Consider the following 23,105-nt stretch of genomic DNA (forward strand, 5'->3'; position numbering starts at 1 on the left):
AATCCCTGTAGCACCCCACTTGCTACGTCCAGCCACTCATAGGGGCCCAAGTTTAAAATGAGGCGTTGCTTTCTGCCATATGAGAGAGAGAGAGAGAGAGAGAGAGAGAGAGATGGAGGCCAGGTCACTCGAGTTGACCAAGGAGGCCAGGTCACTGGGGATGACCAAGGAGGCCAGGTCACTCGAGTTGACCAAGGAGGCCAGGTCACTCGAGTTGACCAAGGAGGCCAGGTCACTCGAGTTGACCAAGGAGGCCAGGTCACTCGAGTTGACCAAGGAAGCCAGGTCACTGGGGTTCACCAAAGAGGCCAGGTCACTGGGGTTCACCAAAGAGGCCAGGTCACTGGGGTTCACCAAGGAGGCCAGGTCACTGGGGTTCACCAAGGAGGCCAGGTCACTCGAGTTGACCAAGGAGGCCAGGTCACTCGAGTTGACCAAGGAGGCCAGGTCACTCGAGTTGACCAAGGAGGCCAGGTCACTCGAGTTGACCAAGGAGGCCAGGTCACTGGGGTTCACCAAGGAGGCCAGGTCACTCGAGTTGACCAAGGAGGCCAGGTCACTCGAGTTGACCAAGGAGGCCAGGTCACTCGAGTTGACCAAGGAGGCCAGGTCACTCGAGTTGACCAAGGAGGCCAGGTCACTCGAGTTGACCAAGGAGGCCAGGTCACTCGAGTTGACCAAGGAGGCCAGGTCACTCGAGTTGACCAAGGAGGCCAGGTCACTCGAGTTGACCAAGGAGGCCAGGTCACTCGAGTTGACCAAGGAGGCCAGGTCACTCGAGTTGACCAAGGAGGCCAGGTCACTCGAGTTGACCAAGGAGGCCAGGTCACTCGAGTTGACCAAGGAGGCCAGGTCACTGGGGTTCACCAAGGAGGCCAGGTCACTCGAGTTGACCAAGGAGGCCAGGTCACTCGAGTTGACCAAGGAGGCCAGGTCACTCGAGTTGACCAAGGAGGCCAGGTCACTCGAGTTGACCAAGGAGGCCAGGTCACTGGGGATGACCAAGGAGGCCAGGTCACTCGAGTTGACCAAGGAGGCCAGGTCACTCGAGTTGACCAAGGAGGCCAGGTCACTCGAGTTGACCAAGGAGGCCAGGTCACTCGAGTTGACCAAGGAGGCCAGGTCACTGGGGATGACCAAGGAGGCCAGGTCACTCGAGTTGACCAAGGAGGCCAGGTCACTCGAGTTGACCAAGGAGGCCAGGTCACTGGGGATGACCAAGGAGGCCAGGTCACTCGAGTTGACCAAGGAGGCCAGGTCACTCGAGTTGACCAAGGAGGCCAGGTCACTCGAGTTGACCAAGGAGGCCAGGTCACTGGGGATGACCAAGGAGGCCAGGTCACTGGGGATGACCAAGGAGGCCAGGTCACTCGAGTTGACCAAGGAGGCCAGGTCACTCGAGTTGACCAAGGAGGCCAGGTCACTCGAGTTGACCAAGGAGGCCAGGTCACTCGAGTTGACCAAGGAGGCCAGGTCACTCGAGTTGACCAAGGAGGCCAGGTCACTCGAGTTGACCAAGGAGGCCAGGTCACTCGAGTTGACCAAGGAGGCCAGGTCACTCGAGTTGACCAAGGAGGCCAGGTCACTCGAGTTGACCAAGGAGGCCAGGTCACTCGAGTTGACCAAGGAGGCCAGGTCACTCGAGTTGACCAAGGAGGCCAGGTCACTCGAGTTGACCAAGGAGGCCAGGTCACTGGGGATGACCAAGGAGGCCAGGTCACTCGAGTTGACCAAGGAGGCCAGGTCACTCGAGTTGACCAAGGAGGCCAGGTCACTCGAGTTGACCAAGGAAGCCAGGTCACTGGGGTTCACCAAAGAGGCCAGGTCACTGGGGTCGACCATGGAGGCCACATCACTGGGGTTCACCAAGGAGGCCAGGTCACTCGAGTTGACCAAGGAGGCCAGGTCACTCGAGTTGACCAAGGAGGCCAGGTCACTCGAGTTGACCAAGGAGGCCAGGTCACTCGAGTTGACCAAGGAGGCCAGGTCACTCGAGTTGACCAAGGAGGCCAGGTCACTCGAGTTGACCAAGGAGGCCAGGTCACTCGAGTTGACCAAGGAGGCCAGGTCACTCGAGTTGACCAAGGAGGCCAGGTCACTGGGGATGACCAAGGAAGCCAGGTCACTGGGGTTCACCAAGGAGGCCAGGTCACTCGAGTTGACCAAGGAGGCCAGGTCACTGGGGATGACCAAGGAGGCCAGGTCACTCGAGTTGACCAAGGAGGCCAGGTCACTCGAGTTGACCAAGGAGGCCAGGTCACTCGAGTTGACCAAGGAGGCCAGGTCACTCGAGTTGACCAAGGAGGCCAGGTCACTCGAGTTGACCAAGGAGGCCAGGTCACTCGAGTTGACCAAGGAGGCCAGGTCACTCGAGTTGACCAAGGAGGCCAGGTCACTCGAGTTGACCAAGGAGGCCAGGTCACTCGAGTTGACCAAGGAGGCCAGGTCACTCGAGTTGACCAAGGAGGCCAGGTCACTCGAGTTGACCAAGGAGGCCAGGTCACTCGAGTTGACCAAGGAGGCCAGGTCACTCGAGTTGACCAAGGAGGCCAGGTCACTCGAGTTGACCAAGGAGGCCAGGTCACTCGAGTTGACCAAGGAGGCCAGGTCACTGGGGATGACCAAGGAGGCCAGGTCACTGGGGATGACCAAGGAGGCCAGGTCACTCGAGTTGACCAAGGAGGCCAGGTCACTCGAGTTGACCAAGGAGGCCAGGTCACTCGAGTTGACCAAGGAGGCCAGGTCACTGGGGATGACCAAGGAAGCCAGGTCACTGGGGATGACCAAGGAGGCCAGGTCACTCGAGTTGACCAAGGAGGCCAGGTCACTCGAGTTGACCAAGGAGGCCAGGTCACTGGGGTTCACCAAAGAGGCCAGGTCACTGGGGTTCACCAAAGAGGCCAGGTCACTGGGGTTCACCAAAGAGGCCAGGTCACTGGGGTTCACCAAAGAGGCCAGGTCACTGGGGTTCACCAAAGAGGCCAGGTCACTGGGGATGACCAAGGAGGCCAGGTCACTCGAGTTGACCAAGGAGGCCAGGTCACTGGGGTTCACCAAAGAGGCCAGGTCACTGGGGTTCACCAAAGAGGCCAGGTCACTGGGGTTCACCAAAGAGGCCAGGTCACTGGGGTTCACCAAAGAGGCCAGGTCACTGGGGTTCACCAAAGAGGCCAGGTCACTGGGGTTCACCAAAGAGGCCAGGTCACTGGGGTTCACCAAAGAGGCCAGGTCACTGGGGTTCACCAAAGAGGCCAGGTCACTGGGGTTCACCAAAGAGGCCAGGTCACTGGGGTTCACCAAAGAGGCCAGGTCACTGGGGTTCACCAAAGAGGCCAGGTCACTGGGGTTCACCAAAGAGGCCAGGTCACTGGGGTTCACCAAAGAGGCCAGGTCACTGGGGTTCACCAAAGAGGCCAGGTCACTGGGGTTCACCAAAGAGGCCAGGTCACTGGGGTAAACCAAAGGGGGCCCAAATCACTGGGTGCCCAAAGGGAAAGGGGCCAGGTCACGGGGGTTTTCAAAAAGGGGGCCCAAGGTCACTGGGGTTCCCCAAAAGGGGGGGCCGGGCCCACTGGGGAGGCCCAAAGGGAAAGCCAGGTCACTGGGGTTCCCCAAAAGGGGGGCCAGGTCACTCGAGTTGACCAAGGAGGCCAGGTCACTGGGGATGACCAAGGAGGCCCTGGTCACCGGGGTTCGACAACAGATGCCAGGTCACTGGGGTTTACACAAGAAGCCAGGTCAATGAAGTTGACAGAGAAAACCAGGTCGCTGACTCGCTGTATAGGTCAAACAGGCAGGTCCTGTTCCATTTTCTCCTCTCATTGAACGATCATTTGAAAACGACGTTCCGGAACAACGTAAAAAGAGCCAGCCTATCAGGTCCACCATAGCAGACAGTCGTAAGACACATACGTAACCCCACGACGTAGCCGAGCTGCGTCACGTCCATAAACAGGCAGACACCAAGCCGCACATAAGCTCCAACATACACGCTACCGCTCGTCCGCCACCTCCCCGCCCGCCTGCAACCCACAACACTCCCGAAAATTGTCTAAATAATAAACAAATTACATCAGAACGCGTCCTTTATCGCTACTTCGGAACTCCTACGATACACACAGGAGTGGGCGCCCCCAAAACAAGAACCCTCTCTCTCTCTCTCTCTCTCTCTCTCTCTCTCACGACCCCCCGGCGCGGCAGGGAAGTGTCTGGAGGAGAGGGGTGCCGGACGGCCCGCCCGACAAGGTTAACCTTATAAATAGCAACGCCACACCTGGCCCGGCCTGGGTCTCCTGCATGTGTTGCATCATGCAACACTTGGTCATTCATTACCCCCCACCACCGCTCAGTCTCTCTCTCTCTCTCTCTCTCTCTCTCTCTCTCTCTCTATATATATATATATATATATATATATATATATATATATATATATATATATATATATATAATTTTTTTTTCTTTTCTTTTTCTTTTCATACATATCAACCGTTTCCCGCGTTAGCGACGTAGCGTTAAGAACAGAGGACTGAGCCTTAGAGGGAATATCCTCACTTGGCCCCGTTCTATATTCCTTATTCTAGAAAATTAAAAACGGGGGGGGGGGGGGATTTCTAGTGCCCTCCGCTCCCTCCCCTTTTAGTCGCTTTCTACAACACGCAGGGAATACGTGGGAAGCATTCTTTCTCCCCTATCCCCAGGGATAATATATATATATATATATATATATATATATATATATATATATATATATATATATATATATATATATATATATATATATATATATATATTTTTTTTTTTTTCAAACTATTCGCCATTTCCCGCGTTAGCGAGGTAGCGTTAAGAACAGAGAACTGGGCCACTGAGGGAATATCCTCACCTGGCCCCCTTCTCTGTTCCTTCTTTTGGAAAATTAAAAAAAATTGAGAGGGGAGGATTTCCAGCCCCCCGCTCCCTCCCCTTTTAGTCGCCTTCTACGACACGCAGGGAATACGTGGGAAGTATTCTTTCTCCCCTATCCCCAGGGATAATATATATATATATATATATATATATATATATATATATATATATATATATATATATATATATATATATATAACATACAAACCTCCAACAGCCAGGATCGAACCTGGGACCCCTGTACAACAGGCGGGAGCGCTACTGCTTGGCTATGATCGCGGTAGCGCTCCCGCCTGTTGCACAGGGGTCCCGGGTTCGATCCTGGCTGTTGGAGGTTTGTATGCTCTATGAAGGTGCGCGTTCATATGAATTTTGTTCGTATATATATATCAAACTTGCGACGCAGGATATGTAAAGCACAGGTGATAACCAAAGACCACAGTACAGTTTGATGACTAGTGTTCTACAGTCGTCTTCGTACTAACCCTGTGCTCACTCAAGCCTTACGACGAGGGACACTGGGCGGGCGACAGTTCCCTCCGTCCCAGAGCCTCCATTACCAGGTAATCAGCATCGATCATGTCATTAATAAGTCTTCGCAGACACCCCTCGGCCTTTCAGACACGTCACCATATCCTTGCCAGAGACGTCGTAAGATCCCAAAATGATGTCTACATGACGCAAAAGAATCGCACAACCTGACGCCAGCCATGCGATGCGTAACCCGTGCCACAAGACGAAGGTCCTCGGAACTAACGACCCATAACTTATAATCATGTGGGGGTCTGGTTGTGGGGTGGCGGGTTAAGCTGTGGCTCCGGTGCATCACACACGATGGATGGAGAATGGATAAGGGCGAATGAGGCCTCTGCTTCGTCTGCTCCTGGCAGCTACTTCGCTAACAAGGGAAACAACGAATCAGGCATAAAAGGGAACACAAAAAGTAATATATTTAACCAGGGAAAACCTGGAGGCTTTCTCATGCCATGTGAAGACTCCAGGTTAACCCACATCAAGGTGTCATGTACAAGCGTCAACACCAGGGGGGTGCACGACCCCCTCCCACTGCCCCTTACCAGCGTGCCTTTTCTTGTCCTTGTAACGTCGTTATCATCGTCCCTTGTCCTTGTAACGCCCTTACCACTGTCATCTGTCCTTGTAGTGTCCTTACCATAGTCCTTTGTCCTTGTAACGTCCTTACCATTGTCCTTTGCCCTTGTAACATCCTGACCACTGCTTAACTAGATCATATATTTTTTTGACGAGTCTTGATCACCGTGTTTGAGCCCGACTGTCCAACATACACATATCGACAGAATTGCTTTTGAAGTCATAAAACAATATATATATATATATATATATATATATATATATATATATATATATATATATACACTAATTTGTATGTATTCGTGCTGTCTACGATCGTTTATTTCTATTTGACACTTAGTATAAAGATGGCGAAGTTACCGCTCATTTTTCACAGGTCGAATTCGAGAGAATTTTATTTACATCATTGCGTGAAAAGTTCTAGCCAAAGCCGAGAGAAATTTTGTGAGCTTGTTTACGTCTGTATGAGAATGGTTGTGACGAAGTTTGAACGTGTGTGGATGGAAAAGAGGCAAGTTATAATAGCTATTTACCCTGACGGTGGAGGACCAGAGTCAAACCGAGCCACGAAGTCCAAATTGTGTATTAACTCCTCCTCCTGGTGGCTGTGGATATACACCCGCTCACACTAGAGATAACGTAACCTTTTTCTTTTCTTTCAAAGGCATCACACGACCTAACCGCGTTATGACAACTCAAACGGTGAATTCTTATCGTGATATTTTGCAGATCACAACCAAATGTCATGACATTAAACTGTTCAAGACCGCAAAAAAGAAAAGAAAAAAAAGAGTGTGGCGCACAAAGAGACGCACGTAAACAGAGATTAGATTGATAAGCATGGATATATATATATATATATATATATATATATATATATATATATATATATATATATATAGAGAGAGAGAGAGAGAGAGAGAGAGAGAGAGAGAGAGAGTCTGTAAGTCTTCCCCGCGAGTTAAATGTGGACACTTATATACCATCAAAAGAGCATCATTGGTTCCCGTTTGCATTTGGAAAAAAAGAGAATGGAGTGACTGATCCCGTACCACGAAAGGTGACACATTTCTTCCGTAAAACTCATCGTGTCAGCCTTCCTAAAACCACATCTGAGGGCTGGATGCAGGGGAGGAGGAAGGAAGGACGGAGGGAATGGTCGGGAAAAGTGAGGTTTTACGGAAGAGGCAATAATAATAATGAGGAGCAGGAAAGGTTTAGCATCAAGGAGAAGAAGAAGAAGAAAGAGAGAGAGAGAGAGAGAGAGAGAGAGAGAGAGAGAGAGAGAGAGAGAGAGAGAGAGAGAGAGAGAGAGAGAGGCGAAAAAGAAAAAGGACCGAGACCAGGAGGGTGGTGAGAGGAAGGAAGAAGGGAGGGGAGGGTGGTGAGAGGACACGAGTCACAGGCCTTCACACGAGCGGGGCAGGACATTTGTCACCGTCCACAGTCCTGTTATGCCCCGGTAAATACCATCTTGCCCGTAAAAGGTGAAAGCCCAAAGTCAAGGACTACAGCCGAGCTCTTGGTGCCCGCCGCCGCTGTAGGCCGGCCAACCTTCTGACATTTGCGCCAGGGAATTTCTTTTGTAATATTCGTAAAGAGGACATGAGCACGCGTGTGCTCAGGCGGCCGGGCCAGAGGAACGTGCTGCTAGGAGGTGGCCAGGAGCACCTCACCTACGTGGCCAGGAGCCCCTCACCTACTTGGCCAGGAGGCCCTCACCTGCGTGGCCAGGACCACTAACCTACGTGGCCAGGAGCCCCTCACCTACGTGGCCAGGAGGCCCTCACCTACGTGGCCAGGAGCACTCACCTACGTGGCCAGGAGCCCCTCACCTACGGGGCCAGGAGGCCCTCATCTACGTGGCCAGGATGCTTCACCTATGTGGCTCGGAGCCCTCACGCCCATGAGACATGAGCACGTGTGTTGTGGCTGCCTGAAGCCAGGCTACGGGAAGGAGCCCTCACCATGCGCCACTACACACTGCCTTGTGACGCCTCACACCACACGCCTCCCTCATGGCTCGAACTGTAAGCTATTAAGAAACTGGATGACTTCTGAAGTTAGCCTGGACGAGTTCCACTCCTGGGTTGCGGCAAACGGCTCACAGCCAACCCCAGCCGTTCATCCTGGCTTAGGTTGGTGTGTGTGTGTGTGTGTGTGTGTGTGTGTGTGTGTGTGTGTGTGTGTGTGTGTGTGTGTGTGTGCACAGAATTAAAGACATGATACATATACACACGGTTACGAGACAGGGGCAACACGAGTGTAGAGGCCCTTATTCGTGTACAGAACTAATAAACCCACACATAGACAGACAGACAGACAGACAGACACACACACACACACACACACACACACACACACACACACACACACACACACCCTTCATAGAAAAGGTAAGTCAGGTGGAGCTAGGTCAGGCCAGGTCCTGGCTCACCCTGACACCCTCCCTCCACCTGTGGTTCAGGTCAACACAGGATAGTAATTGGTCGCCTCTATTACCGCCGTCCATGATGGGCCTCGTCAGGGCCAGCCAGCCAGCCAACCAGGCAGCCGCCCGCTGGCTGCCTCAAGTCAACTCCAATTGCCGTGCTACCTGGAGCCCAACACCAGACCCCAGACACAGCCCGCCCTCAGGCCCTAAACGGCCCGCCATCCGGCCCTACATAGCCCGCCCTCAGGCCCTACATGGCCTGCCCTTCGGCCCTGTATAGCCTGCCCTCCGGCCCTACATAGCCCGCCCTCAGGCCCTACATAGCCCGCCCTCAGGCCCTACAAAGCCCGCCCTCTGGCCCTATATAGCCCGCCCCCTGGGCCTACACAGCCAGCTCTCCGGCCCTAAATAGCCCGCCCTCCGGCCCTACCTGGCCCGCCCTCCGGCCCTGATCACATTCGTCTATTCTATCGTTACTGTCGTCAATACTGGGTGGCTTACGAAGGAAAAGTAATGGGTTGGCGAGGGGAAGGTATAATGGGAAGGAAGAAGGAAGGGGACTGGAGAGGGGAAAGGCATATCCGGTATGTGATCTCTTACTGTGTCATCCACACATGCTTGGTGATGATCCAGGATACCCGCTACCTCACGCACCACTCACTCACTCCTCCTATGGCGATCATTTCATCAGACAGCGATAAAGAGCACACAGTTACATACTCGCCTCACCTACCACAGCAGCAGGAGGAGGAGGAGGAGGAGGAGGAGGTGGTGCAGTTTTATGGAGGAACCGTGGCTGCAGAAATATCCAGCGCACCGAGATTAACTCTCTTATCACGGTCAAAACTCTGATTTGGTACTCGTATTTGCAATGATTTTGTTCATTCAACTAACTCTTTTTATCCTACCACATACGTCGTCTTGCACCTGTAGCATCCTATCATTAGAGAGATAACATAACACCTCGCACCCTCACCTAAGTGGTCGCCTGTTCAAGGTGTTCGCAGTGTCCCGTGGTACACCTAATGCTACCTGTCCCAGACCACTGTATGTATATGATGATCACAGGGCGCTATCATCGCGTCTGCTCCTCCTCCGTCCGTGTCTGCTCCTCCTCCGTCAGTGTCTGCTCCTCCTCCGTCAGTGTCTGCTCCTCCTCCGTCCGTGTCTGCTCCTCCTCCGTCAGTGTCTGCTCCTCCTCCGTCCGTGTCTGCTCCTCCTCCGTCCGTGTCTGCTCCTCCTCCTCCGTCCTGTGATACAAGCTATCACCCTCCTCTTCCTCCTCTGGCCCGTGGCTCACCTCTCTTACCCTATGGACACTCCCTCCTGCCTTACAGCGGCTGCACCTCCTTCAGAGAATCTCTCGCCCTCCATCCTGAGTGGACCAACTGCTGCTCTACACTCTGGCTTTGATAGACCTCTCTCTCTCTCTCTCTCTCTCTCTCTCTCTCTCTCTCTCTCTCTCTCTCTCTCTCTCTCTCTCTCTTATATGGAGCGTACAAGCTGGCGCCGTACACTCAGGCTTTGATATATGCTATGACTCTTTTTTCTCAAGGTATCTCCTCCGCGCAAACACACACACACACACATACACAAAAAAAGCGCGCGCGCGCGCGCAGGTGCTAACACTGCAAGGGAGAAGCCACCTCCAGCGAGGTTCTATCGTCGTTAGCGAACGAAGAAAAAAAATGTACAGCGTCGTCAAGGATCTTCTCACCCCGAGGGAGCCTCCCTTACCCAGCCACTATGTGAAGCGCACCCTCGCCACAGCAGAAGCCTCACAGAAGAGGGTTCTGAGGTTGTATAATGAAATAATAATAATAAAAATAATAATAATAATAAATGATAAAACTGATAATAATAAATGATAATGATAATATAATAACAATAACAATAATAATGATAATAATAATAATAATAATAATAATAATAATAATAATAATAATAAATAATAATAACAACAACAATAATAATAATAATAATGATAATAATAATAACAATAATAATAATAATAATAATAATAATAATAATAATAATACCAACGCCTGAGTTTGTCCAGATATAGTTGCCCGTCGTAGTCTTAAATGGTTTAAGCAGTACGTGAAAATATATTCAGATGCGACTTGGTTCCTTCTGCCGAGTCAGGTACATAAATCAGGAACAGGAGCGGCACCAAGAACAGGCCTGCGGGACGCCAGTGGTCAGTTTCACCGGGACTCATAACGCGCGTGCTCTTGTGCCCTCCCCACCGAGGCAATCATCGATCTACAGTTGGGAGTTCTCCTGTTACGTCTGCCTGGAAATCCATCTATACCTACATTCTGCTACGAACTTCCTGTGATAGGAGTACAGGAGACTGAGTTAGTGCTCACTTTATATCAGATGTCTAGAGGGTTCATTATCCACTCCATCATCATCATTATAATCACTCAAAGTCATTTGTTTCCACGTATTTCAACAGTGTGTGTCGGTCAGTGATGCCAGTCTGTAATTCAGTGTATGCTTTCCCCCATCGCCGTTCTGAAAAATTGGCACGACGCTGGTTCTCCTCCTCCTCCCATGGTTCTCTCGCCTCGCCTCCAGGAGTGCTGGTTCTCCTCCTCCTCCTCCCATGGTTCTCTCGCCTCGCCTCACAGGAGTGCTGGCTCTCCTCCTCCTCCTCCCATGGTTCTCTCGCCTCGCCTCCCGGAGTGCTTAAAGTCGTTGAGTATTTCTGCACACTTCCTCAGTGCACCGGGAGAGACATTAGGAGGGTGATGCATCCTATATGTTTCTCAATCTTATCATGAACTCATAAACTGTCTCTGGTTCTTAAAAGATTTCCCTGGTATCTTCTCCATCGCACGCGGCAACTGCTGGCCATGATGTGTCCTCTGCTGTGAATACACTTCGCTTCTCACGTGTCTTTTTCTATAAGAAATATTTCTTCCCCTATGAGCCTTTGTGCTTGATTATTTACTCTGTGACAATTTCACACCCGAAAAATTCATGAAAAAGTGTGTAAGATAATCGCTTGCCTCGTTCATCTATTTCTTTTCTAATTTCTATGCTGCGCCAACACCTGATTTTTTTCTAACTTTTAAATGCTGACTTGGTCCTTGCGTCGTCCACATCATCTCCACGGAAGGTTCCCCCTCCTTTCCTAAGACTTTCCACATCATGTGGTTAACCATCAAGTCTTTCCTCTCCAACCCCCCACACTCTCTCTCTACACTGATCAAATCCTGCACCCAGCAACTGGCTACCTCGCTACACGCGTCACAGACCCTCCTGTACCAGTGTCCCATGCTCTCACGGGGGAGTTCCCTCGTTCCCTTTTTCATCTTCCGGAGAAACTATTTAGTTCTGTAGACTTTCTTCCTTTCGTATCTCGTAAAATACATAAACTTACACAAGGATGGATATATAGAGATGGAAGGCATGCCTGACCTACCTGATGACCACAAGGATGGATGTATAGAGAGGGAAGACATGCTTGACCTACCTGATGACCACAAGGATGGATGTATAGAGAGGGAAGACATGCTTGACCTACCTGATGACCACAAGGATGGATATATAGAGAGGGAAGACATGCTTGACCTACCTGATGACCACAAGGATGGATATATAGAGATGGAAGACATGCCTGACCCACCTGATGACCACAAGGATGGATATATAGAGATGGAAGACATGCTCGACCTACCTGATGAGCACAAGGATGGATATATAGAGAGGGAAGACATGCCTGACCTACCTGATGACCACAAGGATGGATATATAGAGATGGAAGACATGCTTGACCCACCTGATGACCACAAGGATGGATATATAGAGATGGAAGACATGCTCGACCTACCTGATGAGCAGAGCGATGATGACTATAGCCAAGGCGACGGACACCATAGCGATGGGGAGAGCAAGACCCAGGGGCGCTCCGCTGTACCCGCCATCTGTCGGGACACAACACAAACACGTCAACCACCACCACGTCACCCAGACCTCACAACATTATGATGTGGACGACGATATCATAGTAGCCATATCAAACACACACATACACACACATACACACACACACACACACACACACACACACACACACACACACACACACACACACACACACGACTTAGGCTGTCGTGTGTGTGTGTGTGTGTGTGTGTGTACATATATAAGGATAAAGACATGGTACATATAGTATATAGAAGGTTAAGACAAAGGAGCACTCAGAGTGTATAACTCTCACTGTAACACACACACACACACACACACACACACACACACACACACACACACACACACACAGACACACACTCACACACACACACACACACACACTCACAAGAAAATATTAGAATAACATTTATGTTCGAGGCTAAGAAAACACTCATCATTGGTTCACGTCTTACATAAGGCCAAAACTAGAAAATGCTTCTCAAGTTTACCCACCAAACCTAAAGAAGCAGTAAGCACTGAGAGAGAAGGTCCAGAGGAGGAGGACAAGGATGGCACCAGAATTAATAAGAGCCGACTTACAAGGATAGGTTAGAAGCCTTATATTTGTCCGGAGGGGAAGAGAAAAGACTGAGGAGTGACCTGATCACAATCTATAAAATCCATGACAGCTTACGATAGTGAACAGTTCATCGACAGATGTAGGGATAGAACAACCAGAGGTCATAACTGTAAATTTAGGAAGATACTCGTCATAGAAGATGTCAAGATGTACTTCTCTGGAATGAGAGAGGCGGAGGAATGGACTAAACTGAATGACGAAAGAATACACCATGGAAAGGTCTGTGTGGGGCCAGAATGGGGAGAGGGAGCTGTGGTTTCGGTGCATTACACATGACAGATAGAGAATGAATGGGAGCGGTTAAGGCTTCTCTTAATCTGTTTCCTGGCGCTCCCACACTAATGCGGGAAACGGCGGACAAGTGTATATGAATATATATTCTAACTTCTTCTTTTTTTTTGTACGAGAACTTGATCATCTAAGCATGACCGTCTGCCTCTTATTTAGCAAGTTATTAACACAAATTCCACCTTACCAGTCGTCCTCAAGTGTCTTGTTACTTATAAATTCGCTTATCAGTCATGTACGTCGTACCCTACTGAGTACGACGTTACGACCCCCCCCCCCTTGAGCACGACGGTACGACCCTGCCACCCTCTAGACAAGTCGACGGTACGACCCCTCGGGTGTGCTCCTGGCCTGACCTTTGCCCAGGTTGTTAACTTTGTGAGCATGAGAGCCAAGGATCGCTCCGTCATGTCTTCAACTGGTGCGCCGTCGTGCCCGAGGAGGGGCCGGGAGGGAGGCGACCTTCAGCAGGTGGCGCTGAGGCTGGACGATGATGACGACGCCTCGCCCTCCGCTCACACCAGGACGACCCGGCGGTGCTGGCTGGAGGTTCACGCCTCCCTAGCTGCGTCCTGTCTTCACCCACCTCACTCCAGCCTGGGTCTGCATCTGCCTGACCTCTGGCGATGGCGGTCATGACGTGCATGACGATGTGGCGCATTGTAATAATAAGCACCACGTCTTTACCATACCTCCTTCCGTCTCATCCTGCAGAAGGCAATGATCGAAGGCTTCCTCCCTCTGTTCATCCGTCACCTCCCATAGTTCTAGCACCGGTAGCGTTGCGACCCGTGATACCGCCTCTGGCCACTCATCCACGCGACTCTCCCCTGAAGGACGACGCTCCGAGGTGTTGGCTGACTGTGTGTGTACAGCACGTGCCCCCCTTGCACCATCTCCCCTCCCCTCCACATACTGGAGGGAATGGTGACACTGACTCACGTGAGGTACGAGTCGTCCAGGATCCTCCGCTCCGCTGGTGTTATAATGGACGTATGAGACGGTCGACACCGACGCCCATCCCAGGGTCACCTGCGCACACACACCGATTCTTGAGGCTTGTTTCTACCAGTACGGTGGCCAGGCTCTGGTCTACTCTCTACCAGTACGGTGGCCACAGTCTGGTCTACTCTCTACCAGTATGGTGGCCACAGTCTGGTCTACTCTCTACCAGTATGGTGGCCACAGTCTGGTCTACTCGCTACCAGTATGGTGGCCAGGCTCTGGTCTACTCTCTACCAGTATGGTGGCCACAGTCTGGTCTTCTCTCTACCAGTATGGTGGCCACAGTCTGGTCTACTCTCTACCAGTATGGTGGCCACAGTCTGGTCTACTCTCTACCAGTATGGTGGCCACAGTCTAGTCTACTCTCTACCAGTATGGTGGCCACAGTCTGGTCTACTCTCTACCAGTATGGTGGCCACAGTCTGGTCTACTCTCTACCAGTATGGTGGCCACAGTCTGGTCTACTCTCTACCAGTATGGTGGCCACAGTCTAGTCTACTCGCTACCAGTATGGTGGCCACAGTCTGGTCTACTCTCTACCAGTATGGTGGCCACAGTCTGGTCTACTCGCTACCAGTATGGTGGCCAAAGTCTGGTCTACTCTCCACCAGTATGGTGGCCACAGTCTGGTCTACTCTCCACCAGTATGGTGGCCACAGTCTGGTCTACTCTCTACCAGTATGGTGGCCACAGTCTGGTCTACTCTCTACCAGTATGGTGGCCACAGTCTGGTCTACTCTCTACCAGTATGGTGGCCACAGTCTGGTCTACTCTCTACCAGTATGGTGGCCACAGTCTGGTCTACTCTCTACCAGTATGGAGGCCACAGTCTGGTCTACTCTCTACCAGTATGGTGGCCATAGTCTGGTCTACTCTCTACCAGTATGGTGGCCACAGTCTGGTCTACTCGCCACCAGTATGATGGCCACAGTCTGGTCTACTCTCACAGTTTCCGACTTGCATAACGTATATTGTTCGAGTAAAAGTATCGCTCATAATTTCTCAGACCGCTGGTGTATCTCGTTCATGTCTTCCTGTAACCTGTCACGCTCCATTACCCCACATTACACTCGTAATTCTATTATCGTGTTCTGATAAGATTAAATTTCCTCCGCGCGCGTGTGTGTGTGTGTGTGTGTGTGTGTGTGTGTGTGTGTGTGTGTGTGTGTGTGTGTGTGTGTGTGTGTGTGTGTGTGCGTACATTCTAAACTAAGGACCTCCACATCAACCATCCCAGAGAGAAGGGTGAACACCTGCGTTGGGTGTGGGTCCGACACCCCCCACCCCCTTCCCCTCCCCGGATGGGCCCGTGCAGATTCATGGTCAGCAATGCCTTCTTTGTGTACGATTTCCCCATCTGTGATTACTTAACTTACATTTACGGGAAGAGAGCGATACAAGTGTGGTCTCGCCCTTTGACTACACACAGTGGCTTTAACTTGTCCAGAAAATCACACACTCCCACAGCCCTAAGGCCTCGATCATCATACCGATACCTAATGGATACTCAGGTAACACATTACCTGATACAGTTAAGATGTTTCCCTCAGCTGCAAGGCCGATGACCTGACCTCCTATGCCACGGTAGGGGGAACTAGGCCCCTGACGTGTACATCATGTTGGTCAGTGACACATTATATTCAAGTTGGCATTTATCACACGTCAAACATACATACTCTCTCTCTCTCTCTCTCTCTCTCTCTCTCTCTCTCTCTCTCTCTCTCTCTCTCTCTCTCTCTCTCTCACACACCTGAATACTATCCTCTAAACCCTAGCCTCAGCCACGCGACAGTCACATGGACGTCGTCCTGAGTCCTTTCCCTATCCCCAGGACGTGATGTTCCATCATCCAACTAGCCTGCCAGGCTGGTAGATCAACCAGGATCCTCCTGCAATATTGTGTGGTCGCTCACATCGACCAGCTCCCTACGTTCGTCCTACATAATAATCTGCAGACACACCGACCCCCAGGGCCTCAAAGATCTTATCCAGTCCCTCAACAACATTAAGAAAATCCTCTTCGCCACTGAACACTGTGTCCACCAGCCTCTCTCTGTTCGTGTCATCTTCCACCTCCAGAAGTTCTCTCTCCTCACTGGTAAACAATATGATTGAAATCAATCGTTTAGCATCTCAATTCTCTCTCCTCCTTTCTCTTAAGCCTTCCGTGTCTTCGGCCATTACCCCAAATAACTGTTTAACTTTCAACTTTTCCCTGGTAAGATTGTGACACGTTTTTGGATTGACATCACTGTTATTTCCCCGTTTCTTTATTTCTTTCTCCTAAAAAAAAACAGACGACCTGGACGTAGGGACATCGGGGGGTCCCTGTTGTCTGTCCTTCCCGTTCACTCGTACGTGTGGACAATGAGCCACAATGCGCCTCCTGGGGGTCTCCCTACAGTATATTCCCGTGGCTGTATTACCAGATTCTGGCTTCCAGAAGCCGGTGTCCGTCCATTCACCTTCACATTTATCAAACCACATCTTTTTTTCATCTTTTGATATTTTCTTGTGGTTCTTCACCCGGAACCCACGTATTGTCTCAGCACTGATACACGGCACTACGTAACGCTGGTATAGCCACACTCATTCATTATCTTTACTCAGTACACCCTAACCGTGGTGTAGCGATTAGCGCTGTTGACCATGAAGCACTTACGGGCCGCCAGGGGTCCAGAGAACAGGTTCGAATCTCGGTTGCAGCAGATGGTCTACAGTGAATCGCTATATATCCTAACATACTTGATTGCGCAATTTTCCGCGTTAGCGAGCTAGCGCCAGGAACGGGCCGCGTTCGCTCATATCAATTTCCTAGCTATCACGTATATTGCACCGAAACCACAGCTCCCTATCCAGGCCCCACAGACCTGTCCATGGTTTACCCAAGACGCTTCACATGCCCTGGCTCCATCCACTAACAGCACGTCGACCACTGTGTATCACATTGTTCCAATTCACTCTGTCCCTTGAACGCCTTTCACCCTTTGCATGGAAGCGGAAGTGAGTCACAGGGTGTGGGAGGGGACGAAGGTTCTGGGAGCGTTAAGCAATGTGTGGAAGGCGAGAACATGATCTCGGAGAGCAAAATCGGTATGTTTGAAGTAATAGTGGTTCCAACAATGTTATATGGATGCGAGGCGTGGGCTATAGATAGGGTTGTGCGGAGGAGGGGGGATATGTTAGAAATGAGATGTTTAAGGACAATATGTGGTGTGAGGTGGTTTGATCGAGTAAGTAATGAAAGGATAAGAGAGATGTGTGGTAATAAAAATGAGTGTGATTGAGAGAGCAGAAGAAGGTTATTGAAATGGTCTGGTCACATGGAGAGAATGAGTGAGGAGAGATTGACAAAGAGGATATACGTGTCAGAGGTGGAGGGATCGAGGAGAAGTGGGAGACCAAATTGGAGGTGAAAGAATGGAGTGATAAACATTTTGAGCGATCGGGGCCTGAACTTACAGCAGGGTGAAAGGCGTGCAAGGAACTGAGTGAATTGGAACGATGTGGTATACCGGGGTCGACGTGCTACCAATGGATTGAACCGGGGCATGTGAAGCGTCTGGGGTACACCATGGAAATTTTTGTGGGGCCTGGATGTGGAAATGGAGCTGTGGTTTCGGTGCATAACACATGACAGCTAAAGATTGAGTGTGAATGAATGTGGCCTCTGTTGTCTTTTCCTAACGCTACATCGCGCGCGCACGGGAGGAAGGGGGTGCTATTTCATGTGTGGCGGGGTGGCGATTTGAATGGATGAAAGCAGCAAGTATGAGTATGTACATGTGTATATATGTATATGTGCGTGTGTGGGCCTGTATGTGGGTGGGTTGGGCCTGTTTCCTCGCGCTACCTCGCTAACGCAGGAGACAGCGATAAAGCACAATATATATATATATATATATATATATATATATATATATATATATATATATATATATATATACACACACAGTGTTAGTGAAATGGTCTTGATTAAAGGCATTCAGCTGCCCGTGCTGTCTCAGCTAACATAAAACACATTCCGGAAGTCACGTTCTTCCTCCCTTTCATCAAAAGCTCGACAGGTTAACGACCCAAACACAACATTTCTCTAATACTTTATAACCTCATTCCATCTTTCTCCCTCACTACGTCACGTCCCCTGAAAACCAACTCCTCCTTAAATCGCACATCTGGACAGCGGCTCCTGGTTCGGTCGTCGCCACCCACTCACGTCTTTGTCGCATCTCAAACCTAAATTCCCTCTTGTTCCCCTTTTTCTAAACCCGGATGGTCGGCCTCTCAGAAACACGGAGGCTTTTAACTACGGAACAGCGGCTCCAATTACACAAATCATTCAGTCATTCGTCCTGGTATGGCACACGGCTCTCACACCCAGGGTCACTTTAGTCCGATGTATTTACGTGACAGAGAAGCTTCCAAAGCAAAGCAATCCGACCTATCGCCTCTCTCTCCAGACAACCTCAAAACTTGACCCACTCTCCCTCACGTTCCCGGTGCTGGTTCACAAATTACGACAACTATATCCCTCGTCCCCCACAAGTACCGTGCAGGTGGATATCTATGGCTGGCAGACATACCGTGGTGCCCCAGGTGAAGAGACGGACCCATGTGGCAGGTAGGTGGCTGAGGCAGGAGATGTGCCTCAATACTCCTCATCTCCACTGTGCCACACACCCACTGCCAACAGTCCTCAACATTACTGTTGCCTTGAACGTCCCACTGTAACAGGCCCGTGACCACTAGGACAGTCCTTGATAGACGTATGTTGAGTAACTTGCCAAGGGACAATCACTTAAGACTTACTTATGAGACACCTCCCACTTTGGTGGGTGTTAAGTGTAAAGTGTAAAGTATCTATGTAACAGTATGTCCTGCGAGTCAATTGTTTATAGACAACTTTTCATGAACTACGTCTGTCGCTCCCTGAGCGTAATTAACTGACAAAATATATAAAAATCCTCTTCTAAAGATATTAATCTGGGTTTAGCTCGAGAGAGGTGGCTCCTTGTGTGTCCCCACGAGCGGGAAGACCACGTACTGCCGGGCACAGCGCTGCTTCACATGACAAATGTGTGGCCGCTGGGAAGGAACTCAAGGACAGAGCGTTATCATATTTGTTTCTTTCCCTACACCGCTAAGTTCTAGAACTCCTTACCATCTCATGTCTTTCCTAACAGCTTCAGCCCGTCCGTTCTTACAGGGCAGGCTTTCCACTTTCTTTGAAACTCCTCCGCTATTTCTTTCTTTTCTCGTCTTACTTCTCCATCATTTCTAATTCTTTTTTGTATCCAGTGTGAGGCCAGGTCTCGATAAAGACTCCTGATTCCCGTCTGTGGCCGGAGCTTTCGAAAGAAGTGATCACCAAACTCCTGGTGATGACCTGATCTATGTTTTGTTTTGTTTTCTCAATTCCCTTGACCTACCAAACAACTTCTGGCAACAGTCTTGTCAAGACAGTAATCCAACTTCATCAGCACATGATCACTCTTACCACATGGTGTGTGTGTGTGTGTGTGTGTGTGTGTGTGTGTGTGTGTGTGTGTGTGTGACCCTGGGCCAGCGTCTGGCCGTAGGTCTGGCCAGACCTGACCTTTGGCCAGCGTGGGTAACCTCGTGCGCACCAAGAGAGGACCTCGTTCACCTGGATCAACACGACACACCAGGTGAGGGAGTGACTGCTTTAGCATGGAGCCTCCCGTTCACAGTATCGATCACCATCACTCACTAGTACTGGCAATCACTATCATCAGCGACTAATCAATAGGTAAACTCGGGAGTGATTAACATCTGACTGAGCGAGCAGTGTGGTCAAGGATCAGCTGTGGTACCTGCATATGCAAGACATACCAGTATGACAGGCCCCTGCAGACGCAAGTTTACTGTAACGTGCGTCCATTATGTTTTCCCCCCACCCCGCCCGCCCGCCCGCCACTTGTGCAAGCTACCACCCAGTTTCCCTCCCTCCCTCACCACCACCACGACGACCACCACCCTGACGCGCCCCACTTCGGCTCCAGTGATCACCTTCGCCTCAGCGTTTACATCCTTGGCCACCACGACTGTCTGCCTACGGTCACTTCCCTCGAGCACGACGGGACGACCCTTGAACACAACGTGTACTTACGATCCTCCTGCTTACGATAGCTTGGCCTTTGACCTGACCCCTCCAACCTGATGACCATGTTCGAGACACGAGAATTTCTGCTGATGAAGTGTGTGTGTGTGTGTGTGTGTGTGTGTGTGCGCGCGCGCGCTACGCTAATAGACGTCTGACAGATACGTATTGCGATAGATGGGTTGTGAAGTAGGAGCTAGATTATGAAGGCCTCTCTCAACACCTGTAATTACGCCTTTCACAATGAATGTGTAGTCGGTGGTCGGGCAATCGTACATCACACGTACGGTATGATTTTGTCTTTTTCATACATGTTCTCATCTACTGCAACACTTCCAGCCCGGCCAATCAATTGGTGCAATAGCTACATCACTGCCAATCATTTCGTGCAATAGCTACATCACTGCCAATCATTTGGTGCAATAGCTACATCACTGCCAATCAATTGGTGCAATAGCTACATCACTGCCAATCATTTGGTGCAATAGCTACATCACTGCCAATCACTTGGTGCAATAGCTACATCACTGCCAATCACTTGGTGCAATAGCTACATCACTGCCAATCACTTGGTGCAATAGCTACATCACTGCCAATCATTTAGTACAATAAATACATCACTGCCAATCACTTGGTGCAATAGCTACATCACTGCCAATCACTTGGTGCAATAGCTACATCACTGCCAATCACTTGGTGCAATAGCTACATCACTGCCAATCATTTAGTACAATACCTACATCCGCGCCAATCATTTCTAACTTAACACTTATTTTTTTCAGTAGACTGCAGTTAGACATCTTCTTTCTTCCCCCTTATCGAATCAGCTGGACCCGAGCGCAGTTGACATCCTTCCTCAGACGTGAGATCTGAGTTCATCTGATTTAGGGGGTAAAGTGTCAGTAACCAGCGGGTAATGCTTAATGGTAATATCATGGCCATCACCACACGGGGGTAGCCCGTCTATTGTATATACAAGGTCCGGTTTTTATCCGTGGCACCTCGGTCTTTGTAGAAACTTATAGCTTGGGCTTCGACGTTAGACGGATCGTGGGGTGGATGATGTTATCCTAGGATAACGCATCACTTCAGCTTTCCTGCTGCTGCCTCTTGGAACCTTAAGTGTGATGTGGGAGCGTTATCCAGCATCCCCTCAGACACCTCTCTCTCTCTCTCTCTCTCTCTCTCTCTCTCTCTCTCTCTCTCTCTCTCGTGGTAAGGTAAGACAGGTTCTCCAAACCACGAGTTTTTTTTAAAAATCTTTCCCCCCCCCGTCCATGGAGTCCAAACGGTCACCTCCGTTGCTATTTTCACACATCTAAACGTGAGTACCTCCCTGGTGACGAAGCCCCTCGCACCCACCCCCCCACCGTGTAAAACAATGAGAACGGGAACCACGGCCGCCTTTCGTTGTGGGTCTAACGTTACCATGCGTGCGTGCGTGCGGCACGGTCGGGGCCACCATCGTTCACACGTGAATTTTCGTGCACTCAAGATCTCTTCCAGGGGCACTTCTGGCCCTCCGTTGCTTGGGGTTACCTTTTCCCCAGTCGGGTTTTTTACCCATTACCCCGAAGGCACTCCTTCCTCGCTAACACCCAAGTTATCCCTCCCTCATTAAAAGCGACCAACCATCGGACACTTTCTTGTCTCTAAAACCAAAAGTTTCCGATCAAGTAACTTCCCACCATGTCCTCCTCTCCCACCTTCGAACTTCACAGGATTTTTCCCCCTCTCCCGTAGATTGTTACAGTTTCTTTCCCCATCGTCCATGCTGAAATCGTCCACATTACCTGTACAGAGCTAGGGACACGCACATTCTTGACGCTGTGGGCGAGTAAACGATTTGGGCTAGAGAGAGAGAGAGAGAGAGAGAGAGAGAGAGAGAGAGAGAGAGAGAGAGAGAGAGAGAGAGAGAGAGAGAGAGAGATTCGGACGTCCGTCGCTTCAAACTCGCTCCTCCGCCGCCGTGCCTAGCTAGCGACACCTCGCCTGACCTCGGCAGTCGTCTGGGCGACCTCGGGGGTGCTCGAGTCGGCTCCACCACCAGTGTCGAGTGGAGTAGCGGTATACGTCCATGATCAGTGATACAGCGGCGAGTCCAACCCGCGCATTCTGTGCACCCCCCTCTGGCTACGTCTACCCGAGATCATTTCCCCTAGGACAAGATGAAAACAATGCCATTCAGTAGTCTGCCGCTCACTCATATCAACACACGTATATACCGATCATTTGTACCAACACAGCGGAAAGTATTATATAGAGCTTGAGTGGGTTGTCAGCTCCATTCGGCAGCAAACCTTATAAACCCACGACCTCCATACAGTCACAACTTCCTTGTTCTACAAAACAGAACGAGACGGAAAGTCTCTGACCATCTACGATATGGCGCCTTCAACATCAACAATAGAGAGTCTATTGTATTCATAAACAAATAAGCCGTTCTTACTTCTTATCAATAGTGTCAATTTGTACAAAAAGGTATATATATGAAAGATATTTCAATACCAAAACACAAGCATAAATGTCGTAATAATTTTTAAACAATAATTACTTCACGATAAGACTTTCATTTGACCCGAGAGTACTTCGTCACTTCTGTAAACAAACATCGCATGAACGTGGCGTAACCTGCCTTGGTACACGTGGCGTTACCACATGCATTAAGACGGTCTTCAAACTAG

General features: G+C 50.2%; 1 protein-coding gene across 11 annotated transcripts in view; it reads right to left on the bottom strand.

Annotated features, from left to right (window-relative positions):
* The window catches only part of LOC139749220 (uncharacterized), a 489,778-nt gene that overhangs the window by 109,881 nt on the left and 356,792 nt on the right, over positions 1-23,105 (bottom strand). For all 11 annotated transcript variants that reach the window (XM_071662967.1, XM_071662950.1, XM_071662959.1 and 8 more), the window contains one exon: positions 12,288-12,381. In XM_071662967.1, the coding sequence (XP_071519068.1) occupies positions 12,288-12,381 (94 nt within the window). The remainder of the gene's footprint in view (positions 1-12,287; positions 12,382-23,105) is intronic.

This window comes from Panulirus ornatus, chromosome 1 (assembly GCF_036320965.1).
Source record: "Panulirus ornatus isolate Po-2019 chromosome 1, ASM3632096v1, whole genome shotgun sequence".
In the NCBI taxonomy this organism is placed as follows: domain Eukaryota; kingdom Metazoa; phylum Arthropoda; class Malacostraca; order Decapoda; family Palinuridae; genus Panulirus; species Panulirus ornatus.